Source organism: Phodopus roborovskii, unplaced genomic scaffold (assembly GCF_943737965.1).
Source record: "Phodopus roborovskii unplaced genomic scaffold, PHOROB, whole genome shotgun sequence".
NCBI classification, from domain to species: domain Eukaryota; kingdom Metazoa; phylum Chordata; class Mammalia; order Rodentia; family Cricetidae; genus Phodopus; species Phodopus roborovskii.
Window position 1 is genome coordinate 1,414,756 of NW_026126516.1, and position 22,062 is coordinate 1,436,817.

At 45.8% G+C, this 22,062-nt stretch overlaps 1 protein-coding gene across 1 annotated transcript in view; it reads left to right on the plus strand.

Moving 5' to 3' along the window:
- Window positions 1–4,502, plus strand: part of Kcnk13 (potassium two pore domain channel subfamily K member 13) — an 83,056-nt gene extending 78,554 nt beyond the window's left edge. The window contains exon 2 of the mRNA XM_051196454.1: window positions 3,175–4,502. Within this exon, the coding sequence (XP_051052411.1) occupies window positions 3,175–4,058 (884 nt within the window). The 3' untranslated portion in view covers window positions 4,059–4,502. The remainder of the gene's footprint in view (window positions 1–3,174) is intronic.
- The last annotated feature ends 17,560 nt before the right edge of the window (window positions 4,503–22,062 follow it).

Genomic DNA, 22,062 nt, shown 5'->3' on the forward strand with positions numbered 1-22,062 from the left:
AACTTCTCAATGTCATCACTATACCCAAAGATGCCTAGGTCATGCTGCCCAGAGTCAGGCTGCCTGTGTGGTGAGAGAACTCTATGCTAGTATTTACCCCTTGACTCATTGTGGTTCCTCTTGTAAATAGTTCATTTGGCCTAGCATTGATGTGGGCTCTCTGAGATCAAAGGTCAGCATTTTCCCTAGATCAACTGTGCCTGCTTGCAAGAGACCTTCATCACATGGAGTTTGGTGACAATCGACTTCCCTAGAGAAAGAGAAGTTGGAGAGGGTCATTAAACCATGCCTAAGATGCTACCGATTCCTCCCAGTCACTTGGAGTCTCAGGAGGTGCATCAGTATCTAGGCTGGAGAGGGTTAACCCAGGATGTGGCTATGGGGAGGCATCATCACCCATGCTGGGCAAAGACTTTTCACTGTGGTAGTCACCCGTGCTCATGTAACCAACCCCTCACTCACCCTGTGTGCTACAGGTAAGCCCAGTGAACTCCCTGGCTCCCTGGGGTGAAGTTCAGTGGAATGGTACTCCGGCTTGTCATTGGGACCTTATAAGCAGATCATAATTTGATTTGTCATTGGGTCCTTGTAAACAAGGAGTAGACATTGTTTACAGCTCTTCAGGAAAGGAATTCTCATGAGGAGCTGTGTGGGTCATCTTGGATGGCTGTCTTAATTCACTCTGAATGCTGTTTGTAACAAATGCCCCGGGCTGGCTTGTAAACAGAGAAATGTATTGCTCGAAGTTCTGGAAGTTCAAGGTCAAGAGTCTCATAGAATCCTTGCTGATTCTCTCATGGCAGAAAGGGTGATATTCTCTGAGTGTCTTGTTGTAATTGCATTGCTTAGGCCAGGCAGCCTTTGAACTCACTGTGTAGATTAAGTTCACCTTGAATTTTTGGCCCTCCTGTCTCCACCTCCTACATGCTGGGCACCTGTTACCACACCCAGCTTACCAGACAAGCATTCTAGCAACTGAATCACACCCCCAACCCCCAAGGTATCATTTACAAGGACACAAATGCCACCTGTGAAGGTCCCATCCCCATAAGCTAATCACCTCACAAAGGTTCATCTTCTAAAACTGTCACTTTGTGGGTGAAGATCAGCATGGGAATTTGGGGTGATAAAATCATTCCTATCATAGTAGGGGCCCAAACACACAGTGCATGGGCTCAGTCATCGGCGTTCTGTCTTCTCCAGGGAGCAATCACAAGCTCTTCTGGTTCAGGGAATCCACTGAGTCCATCAGAGTAGCTCCAAGTTCCTCCAATAATGGGAACTAATTGCCCGACACAGTGGTGACTCAGTAGTGTTCTTTTGGACTGAATAGAACATGATGTTGTTTGAAGCCTACTTGTTCAATTCAGTGTACTTAACTCATCAAACTCAAGCCTCTACAACTCTAACCACGTCATCTGAGCTTATGGTTGAGAATTAGTATCCTAACCAGAGAGAGAACAACACATTTCTATACATAATGGAGGTAAGTCAGATCCTCCACTGCAAGGTGGCTGAGAGCCCTTGGATTTTTAAAGCAAGGAGATGTGATATTCTGATTTTTTTCCTCCACCGTAATGGTTCTAGCCCTCAAAATCTCCATTCTATTGTTCCCTGCCCTTCGCTCCTTCCTTACCAAGTATCCTATCTGTTCCTCTCTATCCTATTTTCCTAGAAGCAGAATTCAGCATCTCCCTTCATTACCTTGGTTTGAGGCCTATAGCTTCCCAACTAGACACAACTGAGAGCCATGTGTGCTGAGAACCATGGCTTTAGTTGGATAATTGAATGCATAGATCAGGGGCCTGGGAAAGGTGGTCCCTAGACATCATCTCGGGATATCATGAAGTCATAAACCCCAAACCCACACATCCTGAGATCCAATCTGACCATTTCCCAGGGAGTCTAGGATAGCAACAAGAAAGGGTCTGGTTTGTTTGAGCAGGGGGGATGGGGGGTGGGGGGGAGGGGAGGGAGGGAGGGAAGGATGATAGCTGAGGCTTGGGAACCCAGTAACAGAACACAATGAGAAAGCTGAACTTGAAAATGGAGGGGAAATGTGAGGATCAGAGTTCAGATCCTCAGAATTCATGAAAATTCCGGGTGGGCATGGTGATTGCCCGTGACCCCAGTACACCAGAGGCAGAGACTGGGCATCCCCAGGGCAAGCTGACAAGTCAAACTGGCAGGAATCTGTGAGTTCGTTTCAGTGAGGGACCCTGATTTAATAAATGGAATGCAGCTGAGGAAGATATCCAACATCAACTTCTGGTCCCCAAATGCACATGCACACACACACACACATGCACATACACATGTAACTACACATGCACATACACACACATGCAAGTGCACATGCACACTCACACACACATGTAAATACACATGCACATACACACACATGCAAGTGCACATGCACACTCACATATACATGTAAGTATACATGCGCACACACACATGTAAGGACACATACACACACATGCAAGGGCACACACACTTACCACATACATGTACATACAAATGAGAAGGAAGGTACTACTTGCATGTACCATCTGACTGTACAATGCCTCCTTGGTTTCAAGGGCCCTGTATGAAATCTTCCCAGAACCCCAAGTCTTAGGTCGGTGCCCCTCTCAAGTGGTACAGAGCCATGTACCACTTCCAAGCCCAGTACTTTACACACAATATACCAATCATCTTGCAGAACCAGAAATCCAGGGAGATAGGAGCTCTGTGTTTGTGGAACGAGTGAATTCTTACAAGTCTTCATAAGCCTTTAACTTTGAAGGAGTCCTTGCTTCCCTAAGCACAGTCTGTTGATTATGGCTGTTGGTGTCCCATAGTGTACAGGAGACATCCAGCAAAAGGAGGAAAGAGGCTGAAACCGAGTCTTATCCTCGCCACTGAGCTGTCTGGATGCACTCAGAGGAAGAGGAGCCTTTTCCTGCCATGCACAATAGCACCATATGGGCTTCCAGCAAGCCAGCTCTGTGTGCTGAGCAACAGCCGTCCAATGGAGATGGGGGCTCCCTGCTTTCCTAGAAAGGCTAGGGCTGAGGGATTTTATAACACTGTCTCTTCCAGTCCTTCACCAGCCTCCAAGCCCACACACCAACCCCACTCTCAGACAAGCTCTCGCTCACTCTTTTCTCCTCTGCTTTTTGTCTTCGTCAGGGTTTGGGATGACAACCCCAGCCACAATGGGAGGGAAGATCTTTCTGATCTTCTACGGACTCATTGGATGTGCAAGCACCATCCTCTTCTTCAACCTCTTCCTGGAGCGGCTGATCACCGTCATTGCCTATGTCATGAGATCCTGTCACCAGCAGCAGCTGCGGAGGCGTGGGGCAGTGACCCAGGACAACATGAAGACCCCTGAAAAGGGTGAGGTGGATAGCCTGGCCGGCTGGAAGCCCTCTGTGTACTACGTCATGCTGATCCTATGCTTGGCATCAGTGACCATCTCTTGTGGGGCCTCAGCTCTGTATGCCACCATGGAAGGCTGGAGCTATTTTGACTCACTCTACTTTTGTTTCGTGGCTTTCAGTACCATTGGCTTTGGGGACCTGGTCAGCAGCCAGAATGCTCAGTATGAGAGCCAAGGACTCTACCGCTTTGCCAACTTCTTCTTCATCCTCATGGGCGTCTGCTGCATCTACTCCTTGTTTAACGTCATCTCCATCCTCATCAAACAGACTGTGAACTGGATCCTGAGGAAACTGCATAGCGGGTGCTTCCCACGATGCCAAAGAGGACTCCTGCGGTCCAGGAGGAATGTGGTGATGCCTGGCAACATCCGGAACAGGTGCAACATCTCCATAGAGACGGATGGGGTGATGGAAAGTGACACTGATGGGCGACGGCTCTCGGGGGAGATGATCTCCATGAAGGACACCAACAAAGTCTCACTAGCCATCCTGCAGAAGCAGTTGTCCGAGATGGCCAATGGTGGGCCCCACCAGCCCAATGCATCCTCCAGGGATGATGAGTTCTCAGGGGGTGTGGGGGCCTTTGCGGTAATGAATAACAGGTTGGCAGAGACCAGTGGAGACAGGTAGGAACCAGAAGTAGCTGCTAGATGAAGAGACCCAGGGACACGTGGAGGATAAGACACTGTCCTACCCCCAATGAGCTCAGCTGAGTCCCTGGCTGTTGCAATTCGCTTCTCAAGTCCAGCTTTTGAAATCTGACATTAGCCTCAGGCAATAATAACCTCTCAAGGTTGGGGACTGGAGCCTCCTTGCCTGCCTCTTATTTTACTCTTGACTTCCAAGTTTCATATTTGGAATTGCTGAGGTCCTCACCATCCCCAAGAGTTTTAATTGTTCAAGGAAGATGGGGTTTCCTCCAGCTTTGATTTCGCCCTGATGGTCCATCACTTGGGAAGGAAAGCCCTGGAGAGCCTAATTCTAGCCTGGAACTGTGAATGGCTGAATTCATCACTTCACCCAGCCCCTCCAGGAAAGGGAAGGAACATTCCAGAATGCATCTGGGCCTTCTTTTTATTGGGCTTCCTTCCTTCCTAACATATTTGTTGTTGGTCCCATAGATGGAGAGAGACATCTAATCGCTTCTTTACACCTGCTTCTTGGCTTGAGTTTTTCATTTGCTGTTTTCTCTTGTTTGTTTTACTTCCTGATTGGCTAATGTATCTTTGGAATCTTATGTGATAAGAAAATCAGTTCATCTTCAAGCCTTTAAGCTGCAGCAGGGTGATGGTAGAGAGTCAAGGGAGGGGAGCAACTTCCTTTGTAACCAAAGCCCACAGTCCAATGTGTTCTCTCTGATGGTACACAGAATGTGCCATTTTGCCAGGGCTTGGAGCCTATTGTAGAGGGCACTGACTATTTATTAGAACTGAAAATTTAATAAATTCTCATTTTGTTAACTAAGAGGCCATGGGTAATCATTCTGGACAGTGGAACGGGAGCTGGAAATATGAGCCTCCTCTTGGAGTCTGGGCCGGAGCAGTAACATTCTAGGTCACATAATGAAGCGTGGTTTTCTTGTCTCAACCATTGCAGGGCAGGCTTCTGGGACTGTACCAAGGCTAACGATGTGACGCTCCCAGGCTTCAAAGAGCATCCCTCCTGGGAATGGAGTTTGCTGGCCTTCATGAATGCAAGAGACAACCCATAAGGCTCTTGAGGAGTCATTTTTTACAAGGCTAGAGTGGGTACCCATGGCACTTCGAGAAGCAATTAGGTGGACCAGTGAAGAAGACAGCTGAAAACCAGTCAAGGCAAGGGCAGAGCAGGGAGCCTGGGAGCTGAGAGAACCCTCTGGGCATCCTCTCACCCCACCCCCTTGACTTTCACAAAGGAAGCAGTAGGTAACCCAAGGGACAGCTCCTCATCTGAGGCTCAGGCCTGGCTGGATGCAGTTGGGAGGAGACTCGGGTCTCCTGGGGATGAATGTGGGTCTCTTGGGCCCTGTTCCACCCAGCTTTGAGCTGCTTTCCCAGGACTCTCTGAAGGCAGGGCTGTCCAAAGCTGCTACCAAATCTTGGTAGGCACTGTCACCAGAAAGCGAGCTCTGTGTCACCAGCAGCTGTGTGCTGCTTCTTAGCAGTTTATTGGTGTCCATATTCCTGGTCCAAGAGCAAGCACAGAGAAGGTCATTGCTTCTCTGTGTCGGTCCCTAGAGACCATGGCAGTGTGCCAGGAGACCCATTGTCATAGGCTCAAATTCCAAGAGGGTCAGCTTCGAAAGCGGATGCTTACAAGGTGGTTCTATCATAACACGCGATCCCTGTAAGTGGGGTCCAGCATTGGCATACTTTCCAGCTGTGTTTTTTATTTGTTGAGACAGGTTCTTGATATGTGGCCCCAGCTGGCCTTGAAGTCATCATCTTCTCTCAGATGCTGCCATTACGGGAGTGAGTCATCGTACCGAAGTCAGATAGAGTTTTAGAAAATTGAACTTGGGCTTCCTAAAATTCCCCTCTTAGTCTCAGAGAGTGAGATGTTTTTCTCTGGGCTGAGGGTTCCCTAATGGGAGCATTGGAGAATCTGTGTTAGGAGAAAGGTATATGGGGGACTAGAAGGAAGAAAAGGAGGAAGGGAGGGAGGGAGGAGGGAGGGAGGGAGGAAGGAAGGGAGGAGTAAAACAAACTTGAAAAACCCTCATTTAATAAAGCCTCTTACAGTTACTCATAGTCATGAACTGGTCAACGGGACATTATAGACACTAATCATGGTAGCCAGAGTCCACAAGGCTCCTGATAGAGTGCCAAGTACACACATAGCAGGGAACCACGCTTGTGGACATACTTTTCCCAGGTGACAACAGCCATAGCTTTCTCTAGTTACCTCTTCTTGCCATGTCGCCTCTGTTCCCACCCGGCATGCCTCCAGCTCTCCTTAAGCATCTTCTCAGCTTCCCCTCGGGCCTGTTACCCTGTGCTCTCAGGGAGTTGTGCTGCGCCCAGAAGCCTGGTGGTCAAGGGAAAAGTGCTGTTCCCAGAAGGCATTGCAACTGGCCCAGAATCCTGTGTCAGGAGTTCAGGGTCTCCCCAGCAATGATGCTTTTCAGGCTTCTCCTGGAAGATCCAGGGTTCTCTGTGACACAGGAATGTGAGCTGGCAGCCGCTGTGCCTCTTGTGAGCTTCATCCCATGTTGCTTGCCTGATCTGCGGCAGAACACTCCATGCTTCCGGCTCCTCAGCGTTCCCACTGACTCAGCTTCTAATTCTTTTTGTTTTTAAGAGAGACTGTCATACTAAATGAAAAGCCTGTAAGCAGCTGCTATAAATAGGAGACCCAGAAACTAGGGAAAATGATAAAGTGATGTGCAAACTGTGGTATTAAGTTCTATCCAGACCTGTATCTTAGCAAAGGCTCTAAGCCTGAAGGATTTTTTCTGTTTAAAAAAAATGGAGGCTAGGTGGCTATGGTAGTACCTGCTGAGGTGAGAGGATCCAGAGTTCCAGGACCCTGCCCCAAAACAAAAGACCAATGAGATGGCTCAGTGGGTAAAATCTTGCTGCCAACCTTGACAACGTGAGTTCAATCCCTGAGACTCACATGGTGGAAGAAAAGAATTGTCCTCTGCCACACTCACCCACACAGAAACACACATGCACAAAAATAAAATTAAAAAAAAAACTATTTCATTTCACATTTAAAAAAAGAAAGTATCATTGCCTTTAATTTTCACACATACAAATAATAGCAGAAACAAATACAAAAAAAATACATGGAGGAACAGTCACATATCAGCACTGTGGATGCTATTCTTAGATGAACAGTATTGCTTTTGCAATACTCAGAATAAGGCTGTTTTTGCCTCTGGGCATGCTGCCTCTGAGGAAGGCCATAGTTGCTTCCATGAAGGATGGGAAGGAATTCATTTTAATTAGCCCTGCCTGCTGACTATCTGTCATTTCACATTTTTTAAAGGACAACAGAAAACATATCAGGAGGTGGTAGTGCACACATGCATCTGTGTAGTGCACACATGCTCTATGATAAAGTCAATTGGACCAGAAGGGAGTTGGGAAGAAAATGACCCCCACCTTGTGTTCCTATGTTAATTCCACACCTGAAGACCTCTAAAGTCATCTCCCATTCTGCCCGTACCCTTGGTGTCCACATCTGGAACAACAGCACACAAATGACAGAGTACTGTTCCTGAGGTCGGGCCAGTGTGTGAGAACACCAGGGCTGGAACCCCAGTGTGGGAGAGGGGGGGGACCAGTCTGTGTGCCATCTCTGTGGAAATGCCAAGAACTCCAGCTCCCTTTGCAAGCTGGTGGAAGGATCCAATGAGGAGATGGCCCTGGAAGGCATCAGGATCCTATGGATCTGTGTGGGCAGTGGGTTGCTAGTTTGTGTTTCAGGAGAGGAGGCACATTACATCCAGCCAGGAAAGATTTTGCATGGTTCTAGCACTTGGCACCCATTGCTTGCTGTATCATTTAAATCAGCAGTTCTCAACCTGTGGGTCGAGACCACTTGGGGGTTGACTAGCCTTTCTCCAGGGTCACCTAAGATCATCAGACAACACAGATGCTTACATTACAATTCATAACAATAGCAAAAGTACAGTTATGAAGTAGCAACAACAATAATTTTATGGCTGGGGGTCCCCACAACATGAGGAACTGTACTAAAGGGTCGCAGCAATTGGAAGGGTGAGAAGGATTAAATGGCTGTCCTTCTGTTCAATGCTTCACTTTAGTTTTCCACCTCCCATCCCCCGCCCCCAAGTCCTTATAACTGTTTCAGAGGGTTTCCATTTCAGTATCAGCTGATCTCATCAAACCATTTGATACAATACAGGTTCAATCTCCAGAAAAGTATAAAAATCCAGTACTTATAGAGAAAACAACCACAAAGGTAAATTCTGGAAGACACCATGTTGCTCAAGAGAACAAAGCTAACATCATAGTGGAACATGTTATCTGACACAACACACTGAAAGGTGACCCATCACCTCCATCCGACCTCGAGAGTGCATCAGCTGAACCCAAACTGGGGAGCATCCTATAGGGTAACTGATTGGGACTCTTTAAAGCTCGGGATGATGGAGACTGATGAGCTATGTGGAGGATACAGAGGAGAAAAGAGCCATGATTGGGCCCTGAAACACACAGGTTAGGGTCTTGGGTTGGATCATGGAGTATGGAGGGAGCATTGAAATTGGAATGAAGTCCAATGAGTGGTGTTGTCTAGTTAATAGTGCTGCCCTGAGTTTAAAACCTTAGTGTGAATGAGTGTTCTGTGGTTATGTAAGACATTCGTTCCCATAAGGGGAAGTTGGGTAACAAGTATATGGGAACACTCTGCACTATTTTTACAACTTGCATATAACTCTAAAATTATCTCAAAGTAAAAGAATTAAAGAGAAACAAAACAAGGCTCTCTGCAGCTGGCACAGCCAGGCACACCTGGACTGGGGTGTGACAAGCTCACAGCTGTGACTTCAGTTCAGACTCTTATCCTCAGTAGGTGAGGCCACCAGCTTGAAGTCAAGCTTGGGGAGGTGGGGGGTGCTTCTCAGGCCAGAGGCAGCAGCATCAGTGACCCAAAACTTGTTACAGGTGCAAATTCTCAGATTAAAGGAAGGCACTCCAAATTCCAGTGTTAGCAAGTCCTGAAGGCGAGTCTTCAGTGAGCCAAAATTGGGGAGCCCCTGGAATAAAGTGTTAAAAAACCTAATTCTTATAAATGTACACTTTCCATGTGTTGGATATTGTTTTGAATTTATTGGTAGTGTTTTGTTTTGTTTTGTTTTGTTTTGTTTAGAGGCAGGAGGATCAGGAGTTCAAGGCCAGCCTTGGCTATATATTTTAAGGCTATCCTAGATTTCATGAGACCTTGTGTCAACACAGAGAGAGAGAGAGAGAGAGAGAGAGAGAGAGAGAGAGAGAGAGAGACAGCCAGAGAGAGAGAGATGTAAATTAGTTAATAAATAATGTCTACCTTTTTAGCACATGTTAAGAAGGCAGACATGGTCCCCATTGCACCATGGGTGCAAAGCTGTGACATGGCCTATGCTAGTGCCATGAGGATCTAGAATCCAGACTCCTCTCACAGGTCACTACCATCCCATGGTCTCTAGGTGGGCTAAGGGTCTAATTATTGTTGAAAATGTCCACCTGAAGGGAAGAAACTATGAAATGAAACACAGCCATGAGAACCAGCCTTCCCCAAAATTCTAATGGCATCACTGGCTCTTGAGTCCCCCTTTCAGCCTTCTAGGACTTTCTCTTACCTCTTCACCAACCTCCTCTGTTAGACTGAACAGGTCCACTTCCGCCTGTGAGGGTCCTGACCCTGGTCACCTGCTTACTCATACACAGCCTTGTGCTTTATTCATTATTGTCTCAGACTTTTGTTAGAATATTCTTGTTTGGTAGCTTAAGGGCCTGATTTTTTTTTTCTTCCCCATAAACTCTTTGAAGGTCATAGCTGGGTTTTATCTCTCTCCTGCTGACCCATGTGGGGATCAATAATAGTCTTTTATTCACTCTTGGAAGAAAGGATCTAAGGGACACAGACTAGAGTTTTAGAAGCTGTGCTTATTATCTTTCTCAGTCAGTATTGTACTTTAAGACAAAACTGTGTAGAGATAGGAAAATAAAAACCCATATTCCAACAAGCAATTGCTTCTGAACATCAATGCTACCAGACAGAAAGAAACAAGCCCCTGGTGCCTGGACAGCAGCTTCACCATAAGCAGAGAAAAAAAGCTTTTCTGCCATCCTACCAAAAGTAATCTACAGATTCAGTGCAATCCCCATCAAAATTCCAACACCATTCTTCACAAAAATTGAAAGGACAATATTTAATTCCATATGGAAACACAAGAACCCTAGTATAGCTAAAACAATCCTAAACAATAAAAGAATTTGTAGAGGTACCATTATCCCTGACCTCAAACTGTACTATAGAACTGTAGTAATACACACAGCATGGTGTTGGCATAAAACTAGACACACTGATCGGTGAAATTGAATTGAATATGCCAGACATAAGTTCACACATCTATGGACACCTGACTTTTTTATAAAGAAGACCGAACACACACACACACACACAAGACACCATCTTCAAAAAATGCTCTTCAAACTGGATGGCTGCATGTAGAAGATTCCAATAGATCCATATTCATCATCCTGCATAAAACCCTATTCCAAATGGATCCAGGACCTCAACATAAGTTCAGATAGACTGAACCTGATAGAAAAGGAAGTGGGAGACTAGCCTTCAACTCATTGGCACAGGAAAAGACTCTCTGAACAGAACACCATCAGCTCAGGCACTAAGAAATTTAATAAATGGGACCTTATGAAACTGAAAATCTTCTGTAAGGCAAAGGAAATCATCATTCAGACAAAGTGGCCACCTACAGAATGGAAAAATATTCCTGCCAACTATGTATCTGATAGAGGACTAATCTCCAAAATATATAAAGAGCTAAAGACTAGGATTCAAGAAAAAAAATAACTCAATTAAAAATGGCGTACAGATCTAAACAGATTTCTCAAATGAGGAAGCACAAATGACTGGGTAGCACTGAAAAGAAATGCTCAACGCCCTTAGCCATCAGAGAAATGCAAGTCAAAACTACTTTGATATTTCATCTATATCAGTCAGAATGGCCAAGATCAACAAAACAAATGGCAGTCATGCTAGCAGGAATGTCGAGTAAGGGGAACTCTCCTTCATTGCTGGTGGGAGTGCAAACTTGTACAGCCACTATAGAAATCAGTATGGCAACTCCACAGGAAGCTGGAAATAAACCTGCCTCAAGATCCAGCTGTACCACTCTTGGGCATACAACCAAAGGACTATATATTCTACCAAAGAGTCTCTCTGCTCATCTATATTAGTTTCTGCTCTATTCATAAGAGGCAGAAACTGAAAACAGCCTAGATGTCCATCAATGGATGAATGGACAAAGAAAATGTGGCACATTTATTTACACAGTGGAATATTACTCAGGTGTTTTATTAAAAACAACACTGAAATCATGAAATTCACAGGTAAATAGATGGAGCTAGAAAAAAAAATCACCCTTACTAAGATAACTCTGACCCAAAAAGACAAATATGGTGTGTATTTACTCATATGTGAATGCTAGCTGTTAAGTCTTCAACAAGCAGACTACAATCCCCATAACTACGGGGGTTAAGTATAGAGTAAGGGACTAGTTGAAAAGGAAAGATCTCCCTTGGAAGGGGAAATAGAGTACATAGTTGTGGATGGATGGGGGTGGGGACCAAATGGGAAGAGGAGAGAGGAGGCAGGAAAGGAAGAGAATACAGGGAAGGACAGCTAAAACCAAAGGTCATTTTGGGACTATTTAGAAACCCAATACAGTAAAGCTTCTTAAAATATATTCATGTGTGAAAGAAATCTAAATTGGAGTCACCAGACAAGGGGGGCGGGTAAAGCCCCTACAGAGCTGATGTCTGTATTCTAGTGAAAGAAAGAAAGGGTATTGATTTGGGTGAGTAGGAAAGTGGAGAGGATCTGAGATGAGCTGGAAGAGGGGAAGCTCTAATTAGAATATACTGCATGGAAAAAAATAAAGAGAGAAGAAAAGCTTTTGCTTCTGTCTGCTTCTATTCAGTCACCGGGGCCAAATCAGACTGACAAAAGAAAAGGAGGCATGACATTGGTATTCGATACGAGCTTACTTAGCATTTTCACTGCCACAGAGCCTTCATGGATGAGAAAAGAAAACCCTAAAGGAAACAGCTAAGCCTGAGAGTTTAGCAGAGAGTGATACTCTGTGGAGGGATGACAAGACAGGGACCAGGATGCTCATTGTGGAATGGCTGCTGGGGGATGGGGAATGCGGGGAGATAGGAGATAATGTCATTTCAATAATGCTCGTTTATGCAAAGTCAATGACATCTCCAATAGTAGCTGTCCCACCTCTCCTTGGTAGAGGAAGGGGACACATTGACAGAGGAACATTTGTGTCCTGCTTTCAGACAGAAAGGGGGAAAACTGTCAGCTCTTCCTCCATCTATTGTTTCTTGGTTGGCCTCAGTTCAAAATAGCCTTCATGCCAAAGTAACATACTTGGAGGTGGCATGTTCTGATCCTCTGCGCTATGCTGCCAGGCCCCAGCCCAACAGTTTTTGTGAATGTTTTGCTTTGTTCTGTGATAGAGTCTTGCTGAGTGGCCCAGGCAGATCTTGAATTCATGACCCTCCTACCCCAGTCTCCTGAGTGCTGAGAGTAAATGTATACACCTGGCTCCAAGAGTTATTTATGTATATGTGTATGCGCTTGCACTGGACGGGGGGGGGGGGGGAGTAGTGGGGGGTGGGCATGTGTGTGCACGTGCACACACACACACACACACACACACAGAGAGAGAGAGAGAGAGAGAGAGAGAGAGAGAGAGAGAGAGAGAGAAAGCCCTGGGGTAAGGATGCTCCTATTCACATGAGTGCAGAGGTCAGAGGAGGATGTGGGTTCACTCCTCTGTCATTCTACCTTATCACTTGGGGCTACGAGTGGTTTTCCTGCCAGCCTGGTCACTCAGCTGTGACAACCCCAAATAACACACAGAGATGCTCTATTAGATATAATAGCATTTGTTATTGGCTAGCTCTGTCTTAAATATTAATCCATTTCTATTAATCTAAATGTTTCCACGTGGTCTTATCTTACCGGAGAGAGGGTCTGAACCTCTGCTCTCTTGGTCCTACATGTTGCCTTCCCTCCTACCTCTTCCCAAATCCTCCTTGTCTCCTAGTCCTGCCTATCTTGCTTTCTTATTGGCCAACAGGGCTTTATTCATTAACCAGTAAGAGAAACATTATTTACAGAATGACATCTCCCATCACTTGAGGCAGGGTCTTTTCACTGAACATGGAGCTAGGTTCTCAGCCAGTAAGTCCCAGTGGTCCTCCTGCCTCTATCAGGGCTGGAAATCCAAAACTCAGGTCTTCATGCTCATGCAGCAAGTGCTACTTCCCAGATGAGGGTGTCCATGCCTTTTCCCAGGCCTTCTGGCTCAAAATTGCTTAGAGTGAAGCCCAAGAGTCTCCATGCACACACCCATCCCTCTCCCCACAAAATAAACCTTTGGGAACCCAGATTTTATGGGACACAGTGAGGTGACAAAGAGAACCACCTCACAGAAGATGCAGACTTAATACGACAAGTTGATGCAGACACTGTGAGCATCGCAGGACCGAGCTTCAGGCAGCCAGCTTGGCTGGGAGCATCACCACTGAGACACAAACCCCACAGGTGTCCCCACTCCCCACTCCCCAGGGGCATGAGTGCCTCCTGACTTTCTCCACCAATGTGATCTTGGGCACCACCCCCTCCTGCTCTCCATGCATAATCAAGACTCTCACCAGAGTCCACACAGCCTCCTGGGAATGAGTTCCACAGACTCAACAACTATCAAGGCTTGGCCTAAGTGAGATGCTCATAGGATTGAAAGCAAGTCCTGAGGGTGCTAGCTTCAGGAAGCCCAGCCCCATTATATAACTGGGGGCTGGGAAAGTGCCAGAAATGTACTTGGGAAGGGGCCCAGAGCCTCACATGAACAGTCAGGGCTGGCTGGGGTCGGGATACAGCTCACAGGAAGTGAAAAGCCTTTTGGCGGGAGGCGTGGGTAGGGCAATAAAAGATGAAAGGTGGCCCTTCTTGCAAGCATCTTGGATCTTGCATTCAACATGGCAGCCCTTTTGAGCATCTGTCTCACATGCAACCAAGAGCCTCAGGAGTAAGAATAGATCCAGGATGAAGCAAAACAACCCAGGGTTTGTCCCCTTTTATTCTTCTGACAAAGGCAAAGAGGAAACAGCTATAAGTCCTACCTGTGCCTCCACTGTGATGGGAAGACAGGTGAAAAGCTACCTGTGCTAGAAACCCCCCCAAAACAAAACCCTCAACCTAAGAGAGGTGGAGAGGAACACCCAGACAAGAACATTACACTCTGAAAGAAAAGCAGGAACAACGTGCACGCAGCGGGTAAGAAGAGGGCAGAAACTAATGTGGAAGACAATGATGAAATGGATGGAAGCTTTTACTAGGATCGTTGTCCATGGTAAACTGGTACAAAAGAACATGACATCAGTAAAACAGGAAGTCAAAGAAGAAATGAACTTCACAAGGAAACAGTAAGCCCTAACAAATAGGTTGGAAGTATTCTCTGCAAGGTTGGCAAGAAGGAAGACAAGGGAGCGAGGGGCAGGGTGGCAGGGATGCTTGCAGGGGAGGGTCTCTGGGATCGCGCCTGCAGGGGAGGGTCTCTGGGATCGTGCCTGCAGGGAGGGTCTCTGGGATCGTGACTGCAGGGGAGGGTCTCTGGGATCGTGCCTGCAGGGAAGGTCTCTGGGATCGTGACTGCAGGGGAGGGTCTCTGGGATCGTGCCTGCAGGGGAGGGTCTCTGGGATCGTGCCTGCAGGGAGGGTCTCTGGGATCGTGCCTGCAGGGAGGGTCTCTGGAATCATGCCTGCAGGGGAGGGTCTCTGGGATCGTGCCTGCAGGGGAGGGTCTCTGGGATCGTGCCTGCAGGGGAGGGTCTCTGGGATCGTGCCTGCAGGGGAGGGTCTCTGGGATCGTGCCTGCAGGGGAGGGTCTCTGGGATCACATCAGAGCCCATGGGCTGCTTACGGGCCAGAGTATTTGTAGAGCAGAAAAGAGAAAGGGAGAGAAGAAAATCCCTCTTTTGGGCTAAGGCTGACCATCGCTAGAAGCAGCAGGGAAACTGGGTAAATAGTGTGTTAGAGATCGTCAGGTGACAGCTCTATGGCCGCCATTACTGGGGATGTCGATAAGGTGGGAAGGGCAAGAACTCAGAGAGGCAAGTAGCTTTAATTAATCCTGGGACCCAAAATGACTTTAGTCTCAATGACTGAAATTGTTTAACCAGAATGGAGGCTCTTAACAAACGGCATGGCCATGGCTAACGCAAAAAAAAAAAAAAAAAAAAAAACACGAAGAGCATAAAGAATATTCTAGACCCTGGACCACAAGCTATCATCTGAAGGAGTCAGTGAGGACGAGATCAAGACCCACAAGCCCACACTGCTAGCCTTTCAAGCCCAGCAGACACTATCTTCCTGCCTTTCTTGATTTAGATTGAAGTATATTTTTTCACTTTTTTCTCATTTGGGGGAATTTATTTTATCCGTAAAGACACCATTGCTTGAGTTCTCTTATTTCAGGTCTTTAATTATTATCCTTAAGTCAGACTCTTTGTACACTCCTTTCCTCTCTCCAGTCACTTTAATTGCATTGCCGTAATAATCTTTTTATTGCTCCTAATTACCTAAGGCCCTTTCTTGCACTAGTCACTCAGTATCTGGAGCCCCAGCTCAGAAGAACCCTGTGTGTATTCTCGAACTTCAGCGCCCTCATTATAACACCACCAGTAGCTAACAATTATTAAGTATTAGTTCTGATCCAGGCAAGGTGCCAAGTCTTTAAATAATGATCTCATGTAATACTGACAAGCACAGCCGTTCGCATCCAGAGTTCACAAATGGGAAAATGAAGGTGCAGGAAAGTGAATCCAATTCTTGGCATATTTTATATGTAGAAAAACAAAATTGCCCAGAAAGGGGATGAGTTCCCAGCTTCACAACAGCACCACATGCCAGGAGGTGATAAGGTGATAAATGCCAGGCCCCAAAGGACCAAAAGTGCTTCCTAGGAACACTAGACTCAACCAGGGCAGAACCTGTACATGACAGCAAGAAAATGTTTGTCACTGTGAAAGCCCACAAGGAGCACAGGTATTAAATTTAACTTTCCTTCAGTTTAACAGGGGAAATGACTGACAGGAAATAGAAGTTACTGAGCTTCCAATTCTGCTGGTATGGAATCCAGCCAGCAGATGCCATAGGGACAAAATGTGGCTGGGAGTAATGACTCCCACACTAAGATGACCGTGAGAACGTATGGCTAAGTGAAAGAATATGAATGTTGTGGATGAGAACAGTGTAAAGATGAAAGACATTAGGAAAACTCAAGTCTTGAGGAAAAGGATGAGAGGAGATATGAAATGCCAATGTGCTCATCTTTTAACTGTGGGGTTAGTCAACATACGGCAGCAAACCATCTAATAAAACGTGTGTGTGTGTGTGTGTGTGTGTGTGTGTGTGTGTGTGTGTGTGTGTCTGTGTGTGAGATGATCACTGTAGGGGGAAAGTTGAGGGGGAGGTCAGAGGAATACCTCAGTTGTCTTCCACCTTTTGTTTGAGACAAAGCTTTTTATTGACCTGGACCTTCACCAAACAAGCTAGGCCAACCGGCCAGTGAGTTCCAAGAATCTGCCTGTCTCTACCTGGTATCTTGCCATGGTGGGGTTACAAGATGGTGCCACCAGACCTGGCTTTTTACATGTGTGCTTGGGATGTGAACTCAGGTCCTCATGTTTAAGAGCCAAATACTTTACCAATAAGCCATTTCCCTGGGGTGAGGGGGGGTGGACTTTTAAGAAGGAAATCAACAACTTCAAACCCTATCATATGTCTACCGTCTATCTCATTTACCTATCTCTGTCTGTCTGTCTGTCTGTCTGTCTGTTGGGGTTTTGTTGTTGTTTGAAATGGGATATGCTAGGTAGCCCTGGCTGGTCTCAAACTTTCAGCAGTCCTCCTGCCTCAGCTAGGATTACAGGTGTGCCCCCAACACACACACACACACACACACACACACACACACACACCACAACACACATGTTGCCCCCTGAAGAATTTTTACTCTTTAGCATCATGAGACTCTTCTGAGAAATATTGTCTCTTAAGAGAAGAAACGTCCCCTCGGGAGGCAGAGTCAGGTGGATCTCTGTGAGTTCGAGGCCAGCCTGGTCTACACAGGGAGTTCCAGGACAGCCAAGGCTGTTAAACAGAGAAAGCTTGTCTCAAAAAACCAAACAGAGAGAAAGGGAGAGAGAAGAAATCTATTTGAAATTCAGAGACTTCTATTTCCTGTCAGTTATTTCTCCTATTAAACTGAAGTTAAATTAAATTACTGTTTTAAAATGTCATATATAGATTAATCCTGTTTTGTGATAGCTTTTGTCTCTCCAGCTATGAACCCACTCACTCATCTATCTATTTATATAGTCATATTCAGACACTTAAAGATACTTGAAATTATGTTCACTAAACAATAATGTTTTTAATGAGCTGAAGAATTTGAAGTCATTTTAACTTTTGTATTTTTACGCAGTTTTAAATCTTTATGAGGAATATTTTTGTAAATCTAGTAGAGGAATTTTTAATAGGGGAAAAACAAACATTAAGATCCTAATTTTATTAATTCTGAGTTGCAGACACATGGTTGGCTCTTAATTGCTTCTTTGAAGTTCTCTGCTATTTTCAAATATTTAAGAATAAAATAGCAAGCCGGGTATTGGTGGCACACACCTTTATTCCCAGCAGTAGGGAGGCAGAAGCAGGCAGATTTCTGTGAGTTCTAGGCCAGCCTGGTCTACAGAGCTAGTTCTAGGACAGGCTCCAAAGCAATACAGAGAAACCCTGTCTCGAAAAACCAAACGAATAAATAAATAAAATAAAATAGAAGAAAGTGCTCCTGTGCTATATGTAGAAAATCAAATAGATTTTCAGTTGTTTTCAGTAGGTCTTTCCTCTCCATGCCTTCCCATCTTGGCATGAACAGGCATATCCAGGTCTTTGAAGGCAACCTCTTCTTTGTCTGCTGCAATGACATCTTTCAGAAGAAGAAGGCTACCGTTCTACAGTTCCACCAGCTCACCGTCCAGAACACCCATCATGGGGATGGTTGTGGTACCCAACACAGGTGGTACTGTTGATTTCTGCACCTGAAAAGCCTGTCTTCAGGAGTCGGGTCACCTCTACAGATCTCCTAAGTTGCTTTTATCAGAGTACCTCATCACAGCAACAAGGAAAAAACTCAGGCACCCTAGGGAAAACCAATAATTGTGTTACCTGTGCAGTTGAGTTGAAGACCTTGAATCTTACGATGGCTAGCCAGGCATGGTGGTGCATGCCTGTAACCCTAGCACTTAGAGGCAGGAGGATTGTGGCAAGTCAAGGCTAGCCTGGTCTACACAGCAAGACCTGTCTCAAAAAGCCCAAAACATACATGTGGATATAAATATAAAAAATATAGTCTGTGAAAGAACTAGAAAATCTTGGCTTATAATAAGTACTCAGTCTCCCCAAAAGGGTGAAGTTTGACTCTGCTATTAAAGGCATTAGCTATGTCATGGCCATAGTACTGTCCCCTTATAACCCTATGTCACCCTGCAGCTTCTGTTCCCCAGGTGCCATTGTGCCCACCAGACCAGCCATCTTCACTGTCTCTCCTAGTAAGTGCGCCAAAAACAAGACGCCTCGATGTGTTGTTAATTAGTTATTTAACGGACGTTAATGAGACTGAAAGAAGATGCAAGTGAGGCATGCCTGGTTTGGCTGGTGGGCTTTCATAGTGTTTTCCAGCATCGTAGGGCCAGATCTGTGAGCAGCTGTGTGCAGCCGATCATGCAGCCATTTAGCAAACATTTACTAAGCACCTGCCATCTGATAGGTGTGGCCCTCGGCAATAGAAGCAAAAGGATGAACAAGACAGGGTCCAGTCTCTGAGAATTACATCCTTTAGCCTTTATCCCACACTGTGGGGCTTATCACACACTGTGGGGCTCATCAGAACACTTGGGACACCTAGAAGGGTTTGCAAATGGGATTCCTGGGCCCGGGGGATCTAAATCAGCAGTTCTCAACCTGCGGATTGAGACCCCTTTGAGGGGATCAAACAGCCCTTTCACAGGGGTCACCTAAGACCATTGGGAAACACAGATATTTACAATATGGCTCATAATAGTGGCAAAATTAGAGTTGTGAAGTAGCAACAAAAAATGCTTTTATGTCTGGGGGTCACCATAACGTGAGGAACTGTATTAAAGGGTGGCAGCCTTGGTAAGGTTGAGAGCCTTACCAAGTCTAGATGAATCCCAGGCTATTGTGTGTCTCCTGCAGTTGCTGTGAGCTCTAGAACTGTTGCCCCTCCTCTCTTTTTAAATAGGGAGAGGGTAAGCAGGAGCTTATGTTAACCCAGGCTGGCCTTGAACTCATTATGTAGTCAAGGATAACTTGAACTCCAGACCCTCCTGTCTCCATCTCCTGAGCACTAGGATTATGGGTGTGTACTACCATATCCTGTTTTATGAGATAAGGGGGTGTTGTCTAAGACTTTACATGCTAAGCAAAGAGGCAACACTCTGCCAACTGAACTACATGGTCCTCTCTGACTCTGAGATTCTGAATGGTCGAAAAGGTGATTTTTAATGGATGCCTATGTCCCACCTCACCTTCACAGATCTCCTGGATTATTTTGAGAACTACCAGTTCTTGCTTTCTTTGAAGAATCATAGCAGTTCTGTTCTCTTCCATTGCTAATTTAACCCCATCAATGAAAAGAGGGCCTAATGCCTTTTGTCTCCAATAAACATCTCTAATTAGCTTCACGGAGGAGAAGAATTCTTTTAAATTACTTCTCATGAGAATGTCATTGTTCATGGTAGTCAAACATCCTTCCCCAGTATGTAGCTCCTGAGGACAGAAACATCACGTCACAACTGTCCACTTGTCTTTGAACCTGAACACTTCCCATCTCATTTATTTAACTTGTTCCTCCGCTGGGGCAGGGGATGGGAGGGGGTTGATCATCTATCTATAGCTTGAAACTCCTGGCAGGCAGGCAGGCAGGCAGGCAGGCAGCTTCTTGTTGGAAGTTTCAAGTGTGCATTAATGCATTCTTCGAGTTGGAGTGTGGAGACGATTGTTCTTCTCAACTGAAATTGCCTCTCAGTCAGAGAATCTCAAAAATTGTTTGAGCTGAGTGTCCTCAATCAGTTCCATTTTCAAAGCCCCACCTCACAGAACACACTGTCAGCATCTTCGAAATAATTCAGGGGACGGTAATGGTTGGACAGAGGGGAGGGCATCTCACCAGCAGGAAGCCGCTTGCAACGCTCCTCCGTGACAGGTTCATGGGAAGGCAGGCCTGGTGGCTGTTTCTGGTCCAGTCACTTAGTTGCATTCCAGCCTCTGAGTAGCCTGTGCCTGCCACAGTTTGCCACAGTTGACGCAGGCAGATAGCTTGCACATTTTGAAGTATCTCTTTGACATCCACCCTGACTGTCCAGTTTCTCCATTAGTTTAAGGCCTGTAGTCTCTCACTTCCCTCATGCTCTTGGTTTCCCCTCACCTTGTCTTCTTGCCTCATGAGCTCATGTTTACCACTTCCTGTGGGTCTGACCTGAACGGGTTTAACCATCAACAGTTTGGGTTGTCCGTTCAGATTGACCATGCCACCAAAATCTCAGAGGTTAGCTCTCTCTCTCTCTCTCTCTCTCTCTCTCTCTCTCTCTCTCTCTCTCTCCTCCCTTCCTCCTCCCTCCTGCTCGCTCTCTCTCCCTTCCTCTCCCTCCCTTCCTCCTTCTCTCTCTTTCTCCTCCTTCGTCCCCTCCCTTCCTTCCCCCTCCTTCCTTCTTTCTCTGTTTCCCTCCTCCCTGTGACAAAATACTTGACAAAAACAACTGAAGGTAGAGGCATTCACAAGAAGATCTGGCTGATGTCAAAGTTCTACACACTTAACCATTTAATACAATCAACCAACATAATCGAACAAACTACAGGAGAAACTAGAAAATAAAAAAAACGTGCAGGGTTAGGAAGATGGCAGCTCCCTGCCCCTAAGGCCAGCAGCTACCCAGGTTCAATCAACAAACCAAAAAATTATTGAACCCCAAACAATCCCTTTGGGGAGGATAGGTCCTCTGAGGACATAAAAACACCAAGTGTTTTTTAAACTGAAAACATGCATCTTATTTTGGAGCAATTTTAATTTCACAGGAAAGCTGCAGAGATATTGTGTCATTTCACAGAGTTCCCTAGCCCCTTGTCCTGCTTCCCCGCATGCTTCTACCTTATTTCCCCATCCATCAGTGGCAAAGTTGAGCCATTAATAAACCATTGCTAGTAACTACACCCCAAGCTTTCTTTGGATTTTACTCATGCCCCTCCTCTCCCCTCCCTCCCTCCTTACCTCCCTTCCTCCCCAACTCCTGCCTCTCCTCTCTCTCTCTCTTCTCCAGGATCTGGTCCAGGCTACCCACTGTACTTCCTCCTCCTGCCCTGATCTGTAATGGGCCCTCAATCTTTTTTTTGGATTTTTTTTTTTTGTTTTGTTTTTGTATTTTATATAACCAAGTCCATTTAAATGAAAACAAACATTTATAGACAATATTTGGGAATTTGGGCGTCGTTCTTTCCAAACTACTTCCTGCTGGTAAAGGGCGCTGTCATGGGGGATTCGAAGAAGATTCAGAAATCCTGGCTGTAGTCTGTCAGGCTGCTTTGTCCAGCTGTTTTGAATGTAGGATCACCTGGTACTGTTTCAGGTGGTCTGGCTTGATCAAACCACATTAGTCTGGAAGGAATCCATATCTTTTCATTTTCTGTGAAAACAAAAATAGAAATCCTTTTCCTCAGTAACTTGTCCTTGAACTTAAGTTTTGGAGTCAAAGCATTTTTTTTTATTTAATTTATTATTTTACATGTCGATCCCAGTTCCCTCTCCCTC